The 18,864-nt window shown below is 35.5% G+C and overlaps 1 protein-coding gene across 3 annotated transcripts in view; it reads right to left on the reverse strand.

Annotated features, from left to right (window-relative positions):
• The window catches only part of PTPN20 (protein tyrosine phosphatase non-receptor type 20), an 88,603-nt gene that overhangs the window by 34,290 nt on the left and 35,449 nt on the right, over window positions 1–18,864 (reverse strand). For 2 of the 3 annotated variants that reach the window (XM_039872327.1, XM_039872329.1), the window contains one exon: window positions 13,559–13,671. In XM_039872327.1, the coding sequence (XP_039728261.1) occupies window positions 13,559–13,671 (113 nt within the window). Of the gene's footprint in view, window positions 1–13,558; window positions 13,672–18,864 lie in introns of those variants that run through there. The other variant, XM_039872328.1, reaches the window with a different exon arrangement.

Here is an 18,864-nt window from a genome sequence, read left to right on the forward strand (position 1 = left end):
GCTCCCCAATAGGCCAAGCTCAGCCCCTGCTTTTGATTGCTCTAGGATACCTGGTAGGAACTACAAAGTGATCTGCAGATGTTTGTTGTGTATGCTAGATCTATAGATAAGTGGAAGAACAATGCTGTAGGCAGCAGTCTGGTTATCCACTGTCCATGACCTAGGGCAATTAAGCAGAGGAACCAGTGCTCCTCCAGGTCTGACACCGCCTGTAGTTGCCCATAAGTCTCTGAATCTGGAAAAGCCTCTGGGTGATATGCGTGTTGGGTGGCATAGGGACCTTGGGAATCTCTTGGGTCTACTGAGTAAATTTCCCCTGCCACTGCAGTGTCAGTTTATATGCCAGAGCTGTCTCTGTGGCTCTCTGTACAAGTTTCCAATCGTAGCAAGGTCAGCTACTATCCACCTTGGGCCTGAATGTGCCATCCCAGGGTAGGGGCAGCTGCCTATCAATGTGTGGCGGGCACTTTGTGTGTTAGATGGGGCAGGAGCTCAGGGAAATAAGGGCCATCAGACCTATGCAATTCCCGCAAGAGATATTGTAGCTCATACAGGCAGCAGTGGTCTGCCCACGACTCTTTTACCAGAAATGCACTCACTGCACTAGCCAAGGTCTGTTGCCTGCGCAGACTGAGGAACCCCAGATCCAAGCAGGGCAGGGGAGGCTGCCTATCAATGGGCTGCAGGCACTTTGTGGCTTGGGTGAAGTGGGATCTCAGGGAGACAAGGGTCATTTGAACAAAAGAGCCTCAGTTTTGCTGCAACTTCTGTGCCCTGGCGTTCCCGCTGTAGTCACAGACCACAGTGAGACCAGCTGCCATCTGGGGTGGTCCCACAGACCCCTGTACTCCCTAGACGCAATATTGCAACTCTTGCAGGCAGCAGAGGTCTGCCTGAAACTGATTTCCATGCAGTTCCTGAGCTTTCCTAGCCAAAATTGTCTGCCTTTGTGGATTGGCAGACCAAGGGGGGAGGGGCAAGGCAGGGGTGGTTCACTGTCAATGGGCCATCTGGAGCAATTTGTGGGTAGGGTGGGGCAGGGTCTCAAGGAGACAATGGCAATCAGATCAACACAACCTCAGTCTTGCTGCTACTTCGGTAACTTTTCTCACTTTCCCACAGAAGTCCTAGATCACAGCAAGACCAGCTGTCTGAGACTTGCCCACAGATCCTCAATATTCACCCAAGTTCATCAATATTCACCCAAGTTCATGTTGGCAGCAGTTATCTACCTGAAACTACCTCAGAAACGTGCACTCACAGCACTGGCTGTGAATGCTTGGCCCTGAATCGGAACTGGGTGTGGCAGCCATCCAGCAACAAAAGCAATCTGCAGGTTGGGTGGGGTGAGCTGATCTCCTAAGGCCAGCAGCTTTCTAATGGCCCTGTGGGAGAAATCTACACAGTCAAGCTGGCCATCTGCAGATTGCCAGGTAGAGGGGCCAGACTAAGGCACAATGGTGGCTGCCCTTCCAGCCATAGTTCTGGCTCATGTAATGCGTACTTTCTCAGAATGAATCCCACACAAGCCTCTGACCCACCACCGGTGCCCTGCGCGAGTGTCCACAGGTCAGAAAGACTGTGCTTAAGTCCTTTAAAGGGGCGTCTAGGGTTTCAGTCTCCTTTTGTCTCTCTCAGACAGCTGGAATCCCCTCTGATTTTTCCAGTCAGAGTTATTGGAATCTCCTCTTCCCTGGGTTAGGACTCTGGGCTGAGGAGTCCATAAATGATGCCAGGACTCCCCTCTCCTGCAGGGGAGCCTCTCCAGCCTCGCTCTCCCTCCCAGTGATCCTCCACCACTCGCAGGTGTGGGTCCAGCCTGATTTGCGACTTTGCCCCTCCTATCAGCTTTGATGTGGCTCCTTTATATTATCAGACATAGGTGTTATGATCAGCTGGACTTCAAGTAATTCTCCACATTGATAATTTTATAATTTGGTTGTAATTTCAATGTGGACCTGGGAGGAGGCAACCCCTGCTCTTACCTAGTCCACCATCTTCCAAGTACCTTATCTCTGTTTATTTGTCTTACCCATTTGTTGCTTTCAATTTTATATCCCACATATGAGTGAAATCATGTGGTTCTCATTTTTTTCTGTCTGACTTATTTCGCTTAGCATGATAATCTCAAGATTCATCCATGTTGTTGCAAATGGCAGTATTTTCTTATGGCCAAGTAATACTCCATTGTGTATATATACCATATCTTCTTTATCAAATCCTCTATGAAAGGGCACTTTGGTTGTTTCCATGTCTTGGCCGTGAATAATGCTGCAATAAACATGGGCGTGGCATATATCTTTATGAATAAATGTTTTCAAATTTGGGGGTAAGATACCCAGAAGAGGAATTGCTGGGTCATATGGTAATTCTATTCTTAATTTTTTGAGGAAACTTCAGATTGTTTACTATAGTGGCTGTACCAATTTACATTTTCACCTACAGTGTATGAGAGTTATTTTTCCCTCAAAACTTCTCCTACACTTGCTATTGCTTATCCTGTTGATGACTGCCATTCTAACAGGTGTGAGTTGGTATCTCATTGTTTTTTATTTGAATTTCCCAAATAGTCAGTGAAGTTGAGCATCTTTTCATATGTCTGTTGGCCAGGTGTATGTCTTCTTGGGAGTGGTGTCTGTTGAGGTCCTCCACCCATTTTTCCTGTTGTTGAGTTGTATGAGTCCTTTATATATTTTGGATATTAGCCCTTTTTCAGAGGCATTGTTTGCGAATATCTTCTCTCATTCAGTTGGTTGCCTCTTTGTTATGTATATGGTTCCTTCTGCCTTTAGTTTGATATCGTTCCATTCATTTATTTTTGTTTTAACTTCCCTTTCCTTTGAGGTCAAATTCATAATATCCTCTCTAAACCCAAGGTCCATGTGTTTAGTACGTATGTTTTGTTCTATGCAATTTATTATTTCAGGTCTTATATTTAGGTCTTTGATCCATTTTGAGTTAATTTTAGTGTATGTTGACAGATAGCAATCTAGTTTCATTCTTTTGCATGTGGCTTTCCAATTTTCCCGGCATCATTTATTAAAGAGGCTTTCTTTTTTCCATTTTATGTTTTGGCTCCTTTATCAAAAATTATTTGCCCATATATATGTGGGTTCATTCATTCATTGGTCTGTGTATCTGTTGTCTTGCTAATACCATGCTATTTTGATTATTGTCGCTTTGTAGTATAATTTGAAGTCAGACAGTATGATACAACTGGCTTTGTTCTTTGATTACTTTGGCTATTCAGGCTCTCTTGTGATTCCATACAAATTTGATGATTTTTTTGTTCTATTTCTTTAAAAAAAAATGTCATTGGGATTTTGATGGGGATAGCATATGTGATGGGAATGTATATTGCTTTGGGTAATATGGGTCTTTTATTTTTTATTTTATCTTATTGTTATTATTTAATATGGCCTTTTTAACTATGTCGATTCTTCCATCCATGAACACGGAGTGTCTCAATTTCTTAGTGTCTTTAATTTCTTTTAATAATGTCTTATAGTTTTCAGTATAAGTCCTTCATATGCTTCATTAAGTTTATTCCTAGGTATTCTATTCTTTTTGTTGCAATTGCAAAAGAAATTGTTTTTTTAAATTTGTTTTTCTGAAATTTCATTGTTAGTGTATAGGAACAATATGGATTATTGTAAGTTGATTTTGTATCCTGCAACTTTAATGTATTTGTTTATTGTTGCTAATAGCTTTTTAAATTTTTTATTTTATTAGTTTCAAGTATATAGTACATTGCTTAGACATTTATATAGTTTGTTTATAAAACAATCTCCCTAATTGCTCTTTCTCTCTTCTGGCTCTCCACTTAGCCTATACATTAATGCTAATAGTTTTTTTTTGTAGAGTCTTTAGGGTTTTCTATCTAGAGAATCTGCAGAAAAGTAACAGTTTGACTTCTTCATTTCCAGTTTGGATACCTCTTATTTTTCTCTTGCCTGATTGCTCAAGCTAGGACTTCAACACTATACTGAACACTATATTAAATATTCTGTAGTGCACGCAGACGACCTTGTCTTGTTCCTGATCTGAGAGGGAAGGCTTTAATTTTTCACCATCACGTATCATATTAGCTGAGGTTTTGTCGTATATGGCCTTTATTTTGTTGAGGTACTTTCCTTCTATACCTATTTTATTAAGTGTTTTAATCATAAATGGATGCTGTATCTTGTCAAATGCTTTTTCTGCATCTATTGATATGATCATATGACTTTTACCTTTTATTTTGTTTATGTGGTGTATCCCATTGATTGATTTGTGTCTGTTGAACCTTCCTTGTGCCTCTGGAATGAACCCCATTTGATCATGATGTATATACTCTTTTTAATGTATGGTATTTGATTTGCTAGCATTTTATTTAGCATTTTTCCATCTGTATTCATCAGAGATATTGATCTATAGTTTTCTTTTTTTTTATGTTATCCTTCTCAGGTTTTGGTATCAGGGTATCATTTTATGTTGGCCTCATAAAATGAGTTAGGAAGTATTGGCTCTTCTTCAGTTTTTTGGAAGAGCTTAAACAGAACAGATATTAAATCATGTTTGAATGTTTGGTAGAGTTCACTAGTGAAGCCATCTGGTCCTGGACATTTACTTTGGGGGGAGGTTTTTGATGATTGTTTCAATTTCCTTACTGTTGATTGGTCTATTTAGATTTTCTGCTACTTCGTGATTCAATCTAGGAAGGTTGTATATTTCCAAGAACTTGTCAGTTTCTTCTAGGTTACTGAATTTGGTGGCATGTAATCTTTCATAGTACTCTTGTATGATCCTTTGTATTTCGGTGGTCTATCTGTCCTAAGTTCTCCTCTTTCACTTCCGATTTTGTTTATTTGTGTCTATTTTCCTTAGTGAGTCTAGCCAGGAGGTTATTAATTTTATTGATCTTTTCGAAGAATCAGTTCTTTGTTGCATTAATTTTTCTATTATGTTTTTGTTCTTGGTTTCATTGAATTCTGCCTAATATTTCTTATTTCCTTCCTTCTGTTGTCTTTGAGTGTCATTTTTTTCTTCCTTTTCTAGTTTTTTTTAAGATGTAATGTTTGTTTATTTGAGATTTTTCTTGTTTTTTGAGATAAGCCTGTAATGAAATAAACTTTCCCCCATTACTGCTTTTGCTGTAGCCCAAAAGTTTTGACATGTTATATTTTCATTCTCATTTGTTTCTATGTATCTCTTCTTTAATTTCTTCTTTGGCCCGTTCATTCTTTAGTTGTTTAATCTCCATATATTTGTTTGTTTGTTTGTTTTTTCTGCTTTCTTTTTGCAGTTGATCTCCAGGTTCAATGTGTTGTGGTTGGAGAATATACTTGATATGATTTCAGTCTTTTTTGTTGGCTAGTTTTACGTCACAACATATGGTCTAGCCTTGCAAATGTTCCATGTGGATTACAGAAGACTGTATAAAATGGTGTTTTGGGATTGAAAGACTGTAAATGTCAATTACGACCCGATTGGTCTAATGTCTGATTTAAGGTTGATATTTCCTTATTGATATTCTGTTTGGATAATCTAGCCATAGGTGTAGTAAGATATTTAGGTCCCCTACTGTAATTGTTTTTCTGTCAGTTTCTCCTTTTTGTTCTGTTAGTAGTTGCTTTATATATCCTGGTGCTTTCTAATTGGGAGCTTATATATTGATCAACATTATGTCTTCTTGATGTATTGTCCCCTTTATCATTATGAAGTGTCCATCTTTGTCTCTCTTTACCTTTTTTTTATCCTGAAGTCTATTTCATCAGATATAAGTATGGCTACCCCCGCTTTTCTCCGGATGCCATTTGCTTGGAATATCATTTTTCACTCTTTCTCTTTGAGTCTATATTTATCCCTGCAGCTAGATGTGTCTCTTGAAGGCAGCATATAGTTGGTTTTTGATTTTTGATTCAATCTGCTACTCTGTGCCTTTTTACTGGTGAGTTCCAGTCCATTTACATTTAGAGCGATTATTGATATATGAGGTTTTCCTATAGCCATTTTGTCTTTTGTTTCTGGTAGCTCTGTATCTCCATTGTTTCTTTGCCCTTGTGTTTCTGTTTGGTGGTATTCTATTATTTTTCTCTCAGTTCCCTTTTTTTATGTTATGTGTCTCAGTTCTGGATTTTTGTGTGTTGTTACCATTAAGTTTACATAAAAGAAAATTTCATATATACAGTAGTCCTTTTCCTTCTATGTGAGTCTTACCTCCATTCCTCTTTGCAAATTCAGACCTTTACTCCCTCTCCCTTTGTCTCAAATTATTGTTATTTTTGTGTGAATTCATTTCTGAGTTGCAATAGCTATTGTGTTCTTTTCTTTTTAAAATGTTTTTAACTCCTTTAACCATTGTGTAATATTTAAGTTACATAAATATGTAAACATTATTCCAACCTTATTCTGAATAAGGGTTGAAATTTTCTGTTTTGTCTGTCTGTTAGTCACCTCACTCATAGTTTTGTATTTTTTTGTCTCTTTATTTCAAGATCCCCTTCAGTATTTCCTGTAACGCAGGTCTTGTGGTAGAAAATCCCCTCAGCTTCTGTATGCCTGAAAAGGTCTTTTTTTTCCTTCATATCTAAAGGAGAACTTCGCTGGGTATATTATTCTTGGCAGTAATTTTCTCTCTTTCAGTAGTTTAAATATTGTATTTCACTACCACCTAGTTTGTAAAGTTTCTGCTGATAAATCTGATGATAATCTAATGAGTTTTCCTTTATAGGTTACCATCTTCTTTTCTCAGGCTGCCTTGAGAACTTTCTTTGTCATTAATTTTTGACAGTTTGGATATTGCATTTTCTTTCTGAGCTGCCTTGTCACCTTGGTTGTTTATGGCATTTATGGGAACGTACTCTGTTTTTTAAAACAAATTTTATTTTTTTAAGAGTGATTTCTCTTTAGCAGGGTGACAAGAAGAGGTTTTTCTTTGTTTTCCAGTAGGTGGTGCACAAGCCTCCTGAACTACCCAGGCCTCTCAGATCTATGCTGTGTGGCAAAAAAAAACAAAAACAAAAAAAACAAAAAACAAAAAAAAAAAAACCCCTTTATTCCATGGGGAAGTATGTCTCCTCTGTGACCAGATCACTTTGGTTCCAGGGCTCCACCCCCATGGGAAAATGTGATGAGTGATGGGGTTCCAAGCCTCTGAAGAGCCCCTAAAGTCCCAGTACTGTCCCAGCAGCCAGATGTGCTATGTGAGATGCCCTAGTGCTTTCCCCTGGATCAGCCTAGATGGATTGGGGTGGGGTGAGTTGAGAGAGGCCACCAGTGTGGCTGTGTCTCTTTTCCTTCTAGTTATACTGACCACCAGGGTTCAGCAGCCTGGCTTCTGTATCTCCACTCCTGTCTCTGTGACCAGCAGCTGTGTGTGTCTCCTCAGTTCCCAGAGCCACAAACTTCCTGCTCTGTAGCCCACACTCACTGATGCAGTTTCCCCTGGGACCCACTGCTAGCCCAGGAAAAGTACAGGGAGGTGAGCTCTGGGAGGGTTGGGGGATGCGTCCAGGTTCCATGATTTGACTTTCTGCCTGACGATGGCAGTTGCTAGAACACAGCTGTCGCACCTCTGTATTTTGTCTCTGCCTTGGTTTCTGCCCTGATCACTGGATTCCACCACTGTAGGATATGCTAATCACTCAGGCAAAAATGCTCAGGTCTATAGAGAGTGCACACCTCAACCTGATTCCTCCCCTCTTCCTGAGTCCCACAAAGGACTCTGGGCTGCGTCAGTGGCACTGGTCTCCACTCCTCTCCCCTTCCTCCTCCTTTGCTCACCCCAATTCGCCCACTTTCAGACGCTTTGATGTGCATATATTTCAGATGAGTTTGTATGGTAGGCTGGAAATTTTCTGTTGGACTGTAGCTGTTCAATTTGTTGTACTTTCAGGGGGAGAGATCAAGGGGACCCATCACACCACCAAGATTCTGATGTCACTCTGAATTATATTAAATAATAGTACAAAAGTGAGATAAAACCATAAAATTAAATGAACAAGAAGTTTATAGCCCAATAAAATGAAAGCCAAAAATATATAATTATAGAACTGATAATTAAATCAAACACTACGAGAAGCAAATTAGACAGTTGAAAATGAGTGTATTTATAGGGAAGATATGTGTACGTAAATTAATAAAAAGAAAAAAGAAAAAAATACACTTGTGAGGACCTCATCAGACACTCAGAAGAAAAAGTGGAGACAAGGTGAAAAACTCAAGAAATCTCACATGTTGCAAACTTGGAAAGGGAAGCAACAACTCCTGCAGAAAAGGCGTGAAGCCCCACCCAGTTCCTTTTCCCTTTTTCCCCTAAGAATCAAAAGCATAAGAATTAGGAAAAGAGCAACAAACCCTATTTCCCTCAAAGCACAAGTTAAGACTCACTAACATTGGGGGTAGAGAAGGAAGAAAAGTATTTTGGGCTCAGACCATAACAAATTACCTACCCCTGAAGAAAGGGCAGGATAACTGAGAAGGCACCATCCTAGGGATATGCACCTTAACAAGGCTGAACGAAGACAGAAGAGAATGTCACTCCCACTCCCAACCAGGTTATCAAGCAACAGAATTACAAACAACAGCACTCTATTGCTAAGGAATAAACCAGATCATGGATAGAAACCTTCTCTGAGATGCAGGTACCACAGGAAGATCTAAAGTAAAGAGTAGAGTAGACACTGAAAATGGCATACCATTTTCCATTTGAACCACGAGGTAACAATACAAGAATTTGAAACTAGTGGTGCACTGAGAGTAACCACAGCAATATCAAAACCCAAACTCTGCTGAATTCCTAACTAAATTATCTTAATTCCTCACACTGAAGGCCTACCAAAGGAAGAGGCATGTCCACTCCTATTTACTTCAGTATCTAAAAAACAAGATATCCAGATTTCAATAATAACAACAATAAAATTATATGGCACACAAAGACACAAAAAAAAAAAGAAAAGAAAAACTGTCAGAACATAAAGCAATCAACAGAACAAGACAAAGATAAGACATAATGTTAAAACTATCAGACAATGAATTTAAAGTAACTAAGATCAATGCTAAAGGATTTAGCAAAAAAGTGGACAACATGCATGATGAACAAATGGGGAATTGCATCCAAGATAGAAAGCATAAGAATTGAGCAGAAATGCTAAAAATGAAAAACAATGTAGTATTAATAAAGAATACCACCAATGGGCTCATTAATAGACTTGATACTAGCAAGAAAATAATCAGCATAATTAAAAATAGGTCAATGGGCATTACCTAAACTGAAAAAGAAAAATGAGTAGGGGAGGTCAAAGACACAGAAGAGACCATCTAAGAGCTACAGACCAATATCAATATCAAACAATTGGAATCAAAAAAGGAGAGACGGGGTGGGGGGGAGGATATGAATATGAATAAATATTTGAAATAATAATTGGAGATTTATTTTACAAGCAAACAAAAACTGAGAGAGCTCATTAGCAGCAAATTTACACTATAAGAAATATTCAAAGAAGATCTTCAGGCAGAAAACATATATAACGGAAAACTGAATCAACACAAAGAAATGAAGAGTTCTAAAAACTCCATAAATGTAGTTAAATATAAAACTGGTTATCTAAAACAAAATTATTAAATAGGTATATCATGATTAATGTCATGTAAAATTAAAATATTTTAAAACAGTTGCACAAAAGATGAATGGGAGAAATTAGGAAGACTCTATCGTAAGGTTTTTACACTATATGTGAAGTAATATAATGTTATTTGAAGACAGAAAAGATAAACCTTGAGAAATTAAAAATATATATTGTAAATCCTAGGATAACAAAGAAAAAAATTTTAAAAGGTATAAATAAGACAATTGGGAAGATAAAATGAAATCACAAAATAATCTAAGAAAAGTCAGAAAAATAGGGAAAAAGATTAAAAAATAGAAGGAATAATGGAAAACAATTAAGAAATGGTAAAATTAAATCTAATGTGGTAGATATGAAAGCAAACAGCCTAAAAACACCATTTAAAGGAAAGAGATTGTGAGACTAGGTGAAAAAGCAAGGTTCAACCATGCAATGCCTATAAAAAACCACTTTAAATATAAAAGCACAGGCAAGTCAAAAGCAAAAGGATGGAAAAATATATACCATGGGAACACTAATCAAAAGAAAGTAGAGTGGCTATATTGATATCAGAAAATATATCAACAACAAAGTAGATTTCAGAAGAAAAAAAGATAAAAGTCATTAGTGAGAGGCAGGAGAGATAAGTAGAGAACTGGGGGATTTTAGGGCATTGAAACTATTCTGTTTGAAACTATAATGGTGGATACATGTCATTGTACATTTTGTACAAGCCCATAGAATGTACAATACCAACAGTGAGCCCTAATTTAAACTATGAGCTCCAGGTGATGATGCCTCAGTACAGGTTCAACAACCATGACAAATATGCCACTCTGGTAAGGGATATTGACAGTGGTGGAGCCTCTGCATGTGTGGGGGCAGGGAGTATATAGGAAATCTCTGTACCTTCCCAATTTTGCTGTGAATGTAAAAATGCTCAAATAAATAAAATCCATTATTTAAAAAACATCATTACTAATGATAAAAGGTCAATTCACAGAAAAGACATAATAATGCTAAATGTGTACACACTTAACAGAATTTCCAAATGCATGAAATAAAGACTGATAGTGCTAAAAGGAGAAACAGGAAAATTCACAATTATAATTAAAGACTTCATTATTCTTCACTCAGGAATCAATGGAACAAGTACAAGAAAATCAGTAAGGACATAAAGAACTGAACAACAACTTGACCTAACTGACCTCTATAAGACACTCCTTACAACAACAGAATAAAAATCTCTTCAAGTGTACATGGAACGTTCACCAGACAGAACATATTCTAGGCTGAAAATCAAACCTTAGTAAATTAAAAGGAATCAATATAAAGTATGCTCTTGAATCATAATGAAATTTAACTTTCCAAACATTTGGAAATCAATATTTTCAATAACGTATCTGGAAAATCCTCAAAAATTTGGAAAGTAAAAAACATATTTCTAAATAACCCATGAATCAAAGAAAAAGTCACAAGAGAACTTAGAAAAAAAAATTTTGTAAAGACTTTATCTTTTAGAACAGATGTATATTTACAAAAAAATTAGTAGAAAGTACAGAGAGTTCCTATATATCCCATGCTACAGTTTCCCCTATTAACACTTATATTAGGATGGTACACTTGTTAAAATTAATGAACTGATGTTGATAAATTAACTACTGTGAATTTAATAAAGTAAAGGGATACGTGAGCAATATCCAAAAAATCAATTATATTTCTATATACCATCAATGAACAATGGAAGTTAAAGTATTTTTTTAAGTCTCATTTAAAATAGCACCAAAACATGAAATATTTGGATTAAAATCTAATACGAAATGTATGTTTAAAACAACAAAACACCAAATAGTGATGAAAGAAATCAAAGCAGACCTAAACAGAGTGAGGAATGTTTCCATCAGGGGACATAACAGTGATCCCATTGAACTAAAAGTTGAGAATGCCACCAGACCATTTTGGGCTCCTCCCGCTACTAAACTGACAGATAAAAGGGGGTGCAGGGAGGGCGTTACTATAATGCTTGGTGTTACTAATTTCTAATTATCAAGGGGAAATTGCATTGCTGCTAAACAATAGGGGTAAGAAGGAGTATGTCTAAAATTCACGTGATTATCTAGAGCAGGGGTCCCCAACCGGGGTTAGGAACTGGGCCGCACAGTAGGTGAGTGGCGGGCCAGAGAGAGAAGCTTCATCTGTATTTGCAGTTGCTCCCCAGTGCTAGCATCACTGCCTCAGCCCCACCTGAGATCATCAGGCATTAGATTCTCATAGGAGCACTGGTCCCTGGTATGAAAAAGTTTGGGGACTGCTGATCTAGAGTGTCTCTACGGGGATTAAAGTCAATGGACAATTACAACAATGTAATCCAGGCATGACTGTTTTTAGCTCAGACCCTTCAGTAATAAAAGTTTGTGTCACCCTACTAGATAAGAAACTATAACCAATTGAGGTGTTTGCTGAGGTCAAAGAGAATGTAGAATGAGTAGGAAAAGAAGGCAGTTATAGACACCAGATACAACCATGTGATGACCAGTTGCACAAACAAGGATGTAATAGTTATGAGCAACTGTTCCTTTTTCAATGTGAATATCTGATATATACATATATATATCAGATAGATAGATAGATATCAAATATTCATATATATTCAAATATATATATAAATTAACCAAATATTTTTGTATTCTTTTATAGGATAATGAAGGGGAGTGTGAATCAGTTCTCCTGATTAGAAGAAAAAACATCACTCAAAGATTTTAAAAAAAGATTTTGTATACTCTTTTGGAGATGAGGTGAAAGTGTGTTTTCAGTTGCACACAAGATAATGCATCATCGTTGATGGAAGGATAATTTTGTTTTATTTGGAGATTATAGTTTAAAGAAATATGTGTGAGTGTCAAGTTGACAAGGCATAGAATGTGGTGGCTTTGCAATCATGTCAACACGGCTAGGCTGAACTTTTTTCCAGAATTCCATTCCCTAAATGTTTCCAGTTAAGATGGTCCACAAGAGAGGTTCTTGTGTGAGATTTGGAAAGTGAACCTAAAACAATGGCCATTTTGTGGCTCACACATACTGCGGCTGATTTCTTGACTTACTTCGTTCTTTACATAGAGGGGAGAATTTAATATCATAAGCATTCCAATTCTTTCCAAATGAATATAAATGTCATGCCACTCTAAACTGAATTTCAAAGAGGTTCACATGAGGTTAAACAAAATAATTTTAAATTCCACATGTCACAATAACTTGTCCAAATAAGTTACAAAAATTTATTCTTTAAAAATTAGGGAGAGGATGTACTTAGAAGATGATTCTGGCACTTGATGGGAGGTTGAAATGGGTGATCTCTAAAAATTCTCTCTAACTCCAAAGTTTTTGAAGTATGTACATGATCCCCCAACCTCACACACACAAGTCTACACACACACACATATATGAATGAATAGATTCATTCATGGTTATATTTATGTTTATATTATATATAAATGTAAATACATACACAGAAAAAATTTGGAGTATTCTTCATTATGATTTATTTCATTATACATACTTCTATTTTCCTTTTTCCCACAATATGTGATTATATGTAATCCAAAAAAGTTATCATTTTACTTACAAAGTATATACTGTGTCACAAATTAAAATTAAAGAAATGAGGAAAGTCATATTAAAGTCTATATAAATCTATAATCCATAGTTTAAGAAAATACAAATAGCCCATTTTATTAAAATGACATGTTTGATATATTTAAATATTTAAAGAAGTTTAGAAATTTGCCCTTATGAATATGGGGTGGGGAGCATTTTCTTTATTTTTAAAAGAAAATAAAAGAAAATCAGGTTTTCCCCATTTTAAAAAGTTTTCCTAGTTTATTCCTGAATTTATATTAGAAATTTCTTCATATATACCTCTGAAATGTAGCCCCTTCAAGAAATCTTGTAATAGAAATAGGATGAAGACATACCATGAAGCCGAGAAGAAACAGTATGGGATGGCCCTGCTAGCTCATCATCCTCACTGCTCCACTTGTCTCTTAAGAAGGAGCCACTGGGTGACCACATACTGCGCTCACTCTCACTAGAAAATAAATATATATATTGTTCGTGGTGTCAAAGAATGTATACATTTAAGACTCTCTGATAATCTACAGTAAAAATTAAATTGACATTCACTTCCATCTCAGTTAAGCCACCCACTGCCATTGTCAGCACCTAGAACAAGCCCACTTCCAAAGATATAATTCCAAAATCCCAACGTCCGATCCCAAATTCCATTTCCTCCCACTTTTACCTGGCTTGCAAACTAGTCACCTTGGATCTATCCACCTTTTCACCTTTTTTCCTTCTTTATCTAGACTGTAGGAAAACAGTACTGGAAGTCACTGGGGTTTCTAATATCAGAAGAGAGCCATTTGGAAAACGCAGGTATATTTCTGTCCGTTTCCTTTACCATTCCTTCACTGCAGCTAATTCTGAACTACAACCTTCATGTAGTCCCTCTATTAATTCTCCGCTGTAGTAAAAATGTAGCCCCTTCTACAAAATGCAAGCCAGAAAATCCTTTCAACTTTTTTTAAAATGTGTATTTAGATGTATCAACAATCTTCATTACTCCTTGCTTTCTTCTTGTTCAGAATCAATCCACATTCTTAACCCCATACCTCTGTCTCCTCAGAGATATTTTTCTAAAACTATCTTTATATACGTATAATTAATCTTTCCTTATCTACAAATTCTTGCATATTATAAGGATGCTCGATTCTCTCTCATCTTAAACAGAAAACCCTTTAAATTTTCTATCTCCATCTAACTACTGCTATTTTTAACAGATTTTTCAAATACCAGTCCACACTTGCTTTCTATCTAGACTATCATTGCACTTTCTTTTACAACCTCATTTAACAAACTCCTGCTAATTTAGCTTCTGCATCTAATTTCCAATTTCTAGAAAAAGTTCTCCCTAAAATCCAAATTTAATTATCCCTGCCCACTAACTTCAGGATTAACCAAGTCTCCTTACTGGACACATAAGTTTAGGATGTTAGCACTCTGGTCCCTGCCTACATTTTCCTTTTTCATCATTATCTCTACTAGTTTCCTTCATGCACTTCATGCTTAACCTTAACAAAATAAATGCTTTTTTTTTCTTTCTTTGCTTCTGTAGGTAGTTTCTTTCTCCTTCTCGTCTTTTCTTGGATTTCTATAAACATCTAATTGTTCTCTGTTTCCTGCCAGCTATCTCTCGCCTTGCTAACAGAAATCCTCCTCCTAGATAGACAGATGATGACAGATGACAGATGATAGATGATAGATAGATGATAGATGGATAGATGATAGATAGACAGACACACATACATACATGAATAAAACAAAGACTTCATCTGTGCTTTATTTTCATTCTAGCAGTCAGGGTAAAATGTATACTCCTTGGTTTCATATGTATTGAATTTCTTCACACTCTGGCCCATCTTATGTTTTTGATTCTACCTCTCATCTTCTCAAGTTTCCTGGCATTCCAATTCATACATACTCTACAACTCTTCACATATAACATTTCTCACCATTAATAAGATATTTTCACAGCTTCTTATTTTTGTTCAAAATTCTTCCCTCAGCTTGAAATTTTATTCCCTTTTTCACCTGCTAGGTTTCTATTTATTTAAGATCCTAAATCCAATCAAAATACCTTTTCATCAAAGAGCTTGTGAGGAACTCCCCCCTTGCATGGTTTTCTGTCTTCTGTACTCACAATCCTTGGACTTTGACTCTATAATAATATTTACTACATTGTATTTAAATTTGTCTTTTATATGTCTGTTTCCCTAATTAAACTGTAAACTAAAGAGCAAGAACTATGTAATTTTTGTATTTGTACACAGTGCTCAAAATATAATTAGTATCTACTATATATACTAATTAATATATACTATCAGCATATTATAGTATCTCAAAATGCCTTTTTTATTGCTATTAATTTGTTCATTTAATATACTTCTAAAAGTTGTACATAACAAGGTTTATACTATGCACATTATTATGCAGTGCCATCCTAGTGACTATAGCTAATACTACTTAGAAATCTCTAAGGAAATATGACTCAATAATATGTTTCCTTATTTGATATGTTTTTACATATAACACCTAAATTTGAACATCTTATAACCTTGAAAGCTGCTATTTCTTTTGTTTGTTTGTTTGTTTTAATTAAAATTTACTTTTTTCTTTGTTCTTTAAATTTTTTTAGACAAAATACCAAGAATTCACCATGCTAAGAGTCCTATTGTTTCTAGCATATTATTTTCTTTCTGGAAAGATATAATTCTATGTCATGAGGTACTGAGTGAGCTTTACCATACATCAAGTACAATGGCCCCTCCAGGAGCTCCACAAACATTTACAGAGGCTTAACTGTGGAATTGCTGAGAGGATAGCGATACTGAATTCTGTAGGAATATCTTTTGTTGTGTTAATACCATATATATGAGATCATAAATTTATCCTATTTCTACCAAATCAGGTTGTACTTACTATGAAGAGATATATCTTGAAAAAGATATATCAAATATCTTAAATATTTGAGGGCCATTATTCACTGTCTCCACTCAGAGAGCTAGCTATGAATATGAATAAATAGAAAATTAAATAAGCATATTAGTTATACCTTTCTGTAGCCTCTTTAAAGAGATCCTCATAATCACTATGTTGGAAATCCTGAAAAGAGAATTTTACCTTCTCTGAGTTAACTTAATTTTCAAAAACCTATTGGCAATAAGAATAAAAAATTATGACTAAGATTCCAGAAATATACAGTTTAAAAGAAATATGATTTCTATAGTTTCTTAAGAAAAACAATAAGTTACGAAGTACAAATTGGCAGTAATAAGGGGCTGGTTGTAAAGTACAGCATAGGGAATATAGTCAATAATATAATAACTATAAATGGTGTCAGATGGGTACTAGACTTATCAGGGTATTCACGTCATAAGTTGTATAAATGTCTAATGACTATGTTGTACACCTGAAACTAATATATTATTGTATATTGAAAAATAATTTTTTTAAAAAAAATAAAGTCTTCAATAACAGAATTAAAATGATAATCATGGTGTGATTTTTACTCCTAGAAAATCATTTGAAATGTGCATCTCCCTATTAAATATTTTCCAATCAAAACAGAGTACAGAGCACTATGTATATATGAGTGATTTTTATTGAATTATGTAAGTTATTTTCCAAAAGTTGATAAAAATAAGCTTCATTTTTCTTAAAAAAAAAGAGTATTACTTAAGCCTAGAACAGATTCTTACAATGAGTGCTTATCACATTTAGTTTACTGTAAATATAAAATTCCCAACTATATATATATATGTATATATTAGTACTTGCATAACCCAATCCAGTATATCTAAGCATGTTTCTGCCATAAGACTATACTGCCCACTGAACTTCAGTCAACTTTGTTGCATTTGTAGCCTCCTATACAATACCTCACGACTACTAAAAAAAAAAAAAAAAAAAAAGAACATAATTAAAGGGGGAAAAAAACACATTAAAATAAAAATTCGGTAATCAATATTTTAGCCCTCAATTCTGCTTCAATTAATCCATTCATTTGACAGTTCTTTTTCTGGGAGCCAAGTATGTGTATACTGTTCTAAATTCTAAATGCTATGAATAAAACACTGAACAAGAGAGGCTTGTGTTCTGCCCTTGTGGAGCATATATATTCTCATGGGAAGAGAAAAAATACACAAGCAAGCATGTAGAAATTACAGCTGGTGATAAGTGTTAATTCAGAAATAGTATGTTGACATATAACATCCATGTACCAAAAAATAAAAGGAAGGACTAAGCAAAGAGACAGGGAAGCCTCCTGAGCAAAAGGAGCAGGTCCAAAGTCCGGTCAGCTTTCATGGTCTGGCTGCTGCTTAATTTCCCACCCTCATCTCATGCCTCTCGCATGCAGCATCTCCAGCCACAACCTATATCTTGTTTTCTCATCTTTTCTGAAGTGTTTTTTGATGACTTTGATTTTGTAAAAGTTATTAAAGAGAAAAGATGTCTTTTCCCTTCTTGTTAGTGTGTACATGTTTTGCTTGATTCCATGAAATTTCCTAGACCTGAAGTACCTCTTTGTGGGCACATATACAACCATTATTCACCCTCATCCTCGCCCCAGCCCCTGCCCTCACCCTTGCCCACAGAGAGCTTTGAAATTTTTATGAAATTAAATTGAATTACTTTTGCAGTTTAAATTAGGGATAACTGTTAACTTTATTATATTAAGTGTCATTAGCTATTAATATAATATAGCTATCCCTCAAGACATTTTATAATATTCCAAATAAAGACAATTCACACATTTTCTTAGATTTACTCCTATGTACTTTATAGCTGGTATCATTGTAAATGTCATGATATAGATTATATCATTATATTTGCTAACCACTGCATAAAGAGCAAACCACAAGTTTTCATATATAGTAATTTTACAATTATTATATTCTAAATACTTTACAATTCCTTTATGATTACATCTTTGACCCATGAGCTTAGAATCATAGACTGAAAATAAAAGATGGAAAAAGATATTTCATGCAAATGGAGATTGAAAAAAACAAAACCATGGTAGTAATACTTACATCAGACAAAATAGACTTAAAAACAAAGGCTATAATAAGAGACAAAGAAGGGCATTACATAATGATAAAGAAATCAATAAATCAAGAAGACATATAACCCTAGTAAACATATACACACTCAACACAGGGACACATACATACATAAAGTAATTATTGACTGACATAAAAGGAGAGATAAACTGCAATACACTCATAGTAGGAGACTTTAACACCCCATTGACACCAATGGACAAATCTTCCGGACAAAAAAAAAATCAACAAAGAAACAATGGGCCTAAAAGACACACTAGATCAGATGGATTTAACCAATATTTTCAGAGCATTTTACCCCAAAGCAACAAAATATACATTCTTCTCAGAGCACATGGAACATTTTCCAGGATAGACCACATGTTAGGACACAAAGCAAGTCTCATTAAATTTAAGAAAACTAAAATCATATCAACCGTCTTCTCTGATAACAATGGTATAAAACTAGAAATCAACTACAAGAAAAAAAACTGGAAAATATAAAACACATGGAGGCTAAATAACATGCTACTAAACAATGAATGGGTTAATAATGGATCAAGGAAGAAATCGAAAGATATCTAGAAACAAATGAAAATAAAAATACATGAAAATCTATA

Source organism: Pteropus medius, unplaced genomic scaffold (assembly GCF_902729225.1).
Source record: "Pteropus medius unplaced genomic scaffold, Ma_sr-lr_union100, whole genome shotgun sequence".
NCBI lineage: Eukaryota > Metazoa > Chordata > Mammalia > Chiroptera > Pteropodidae > Pteropus > Pteropus medius.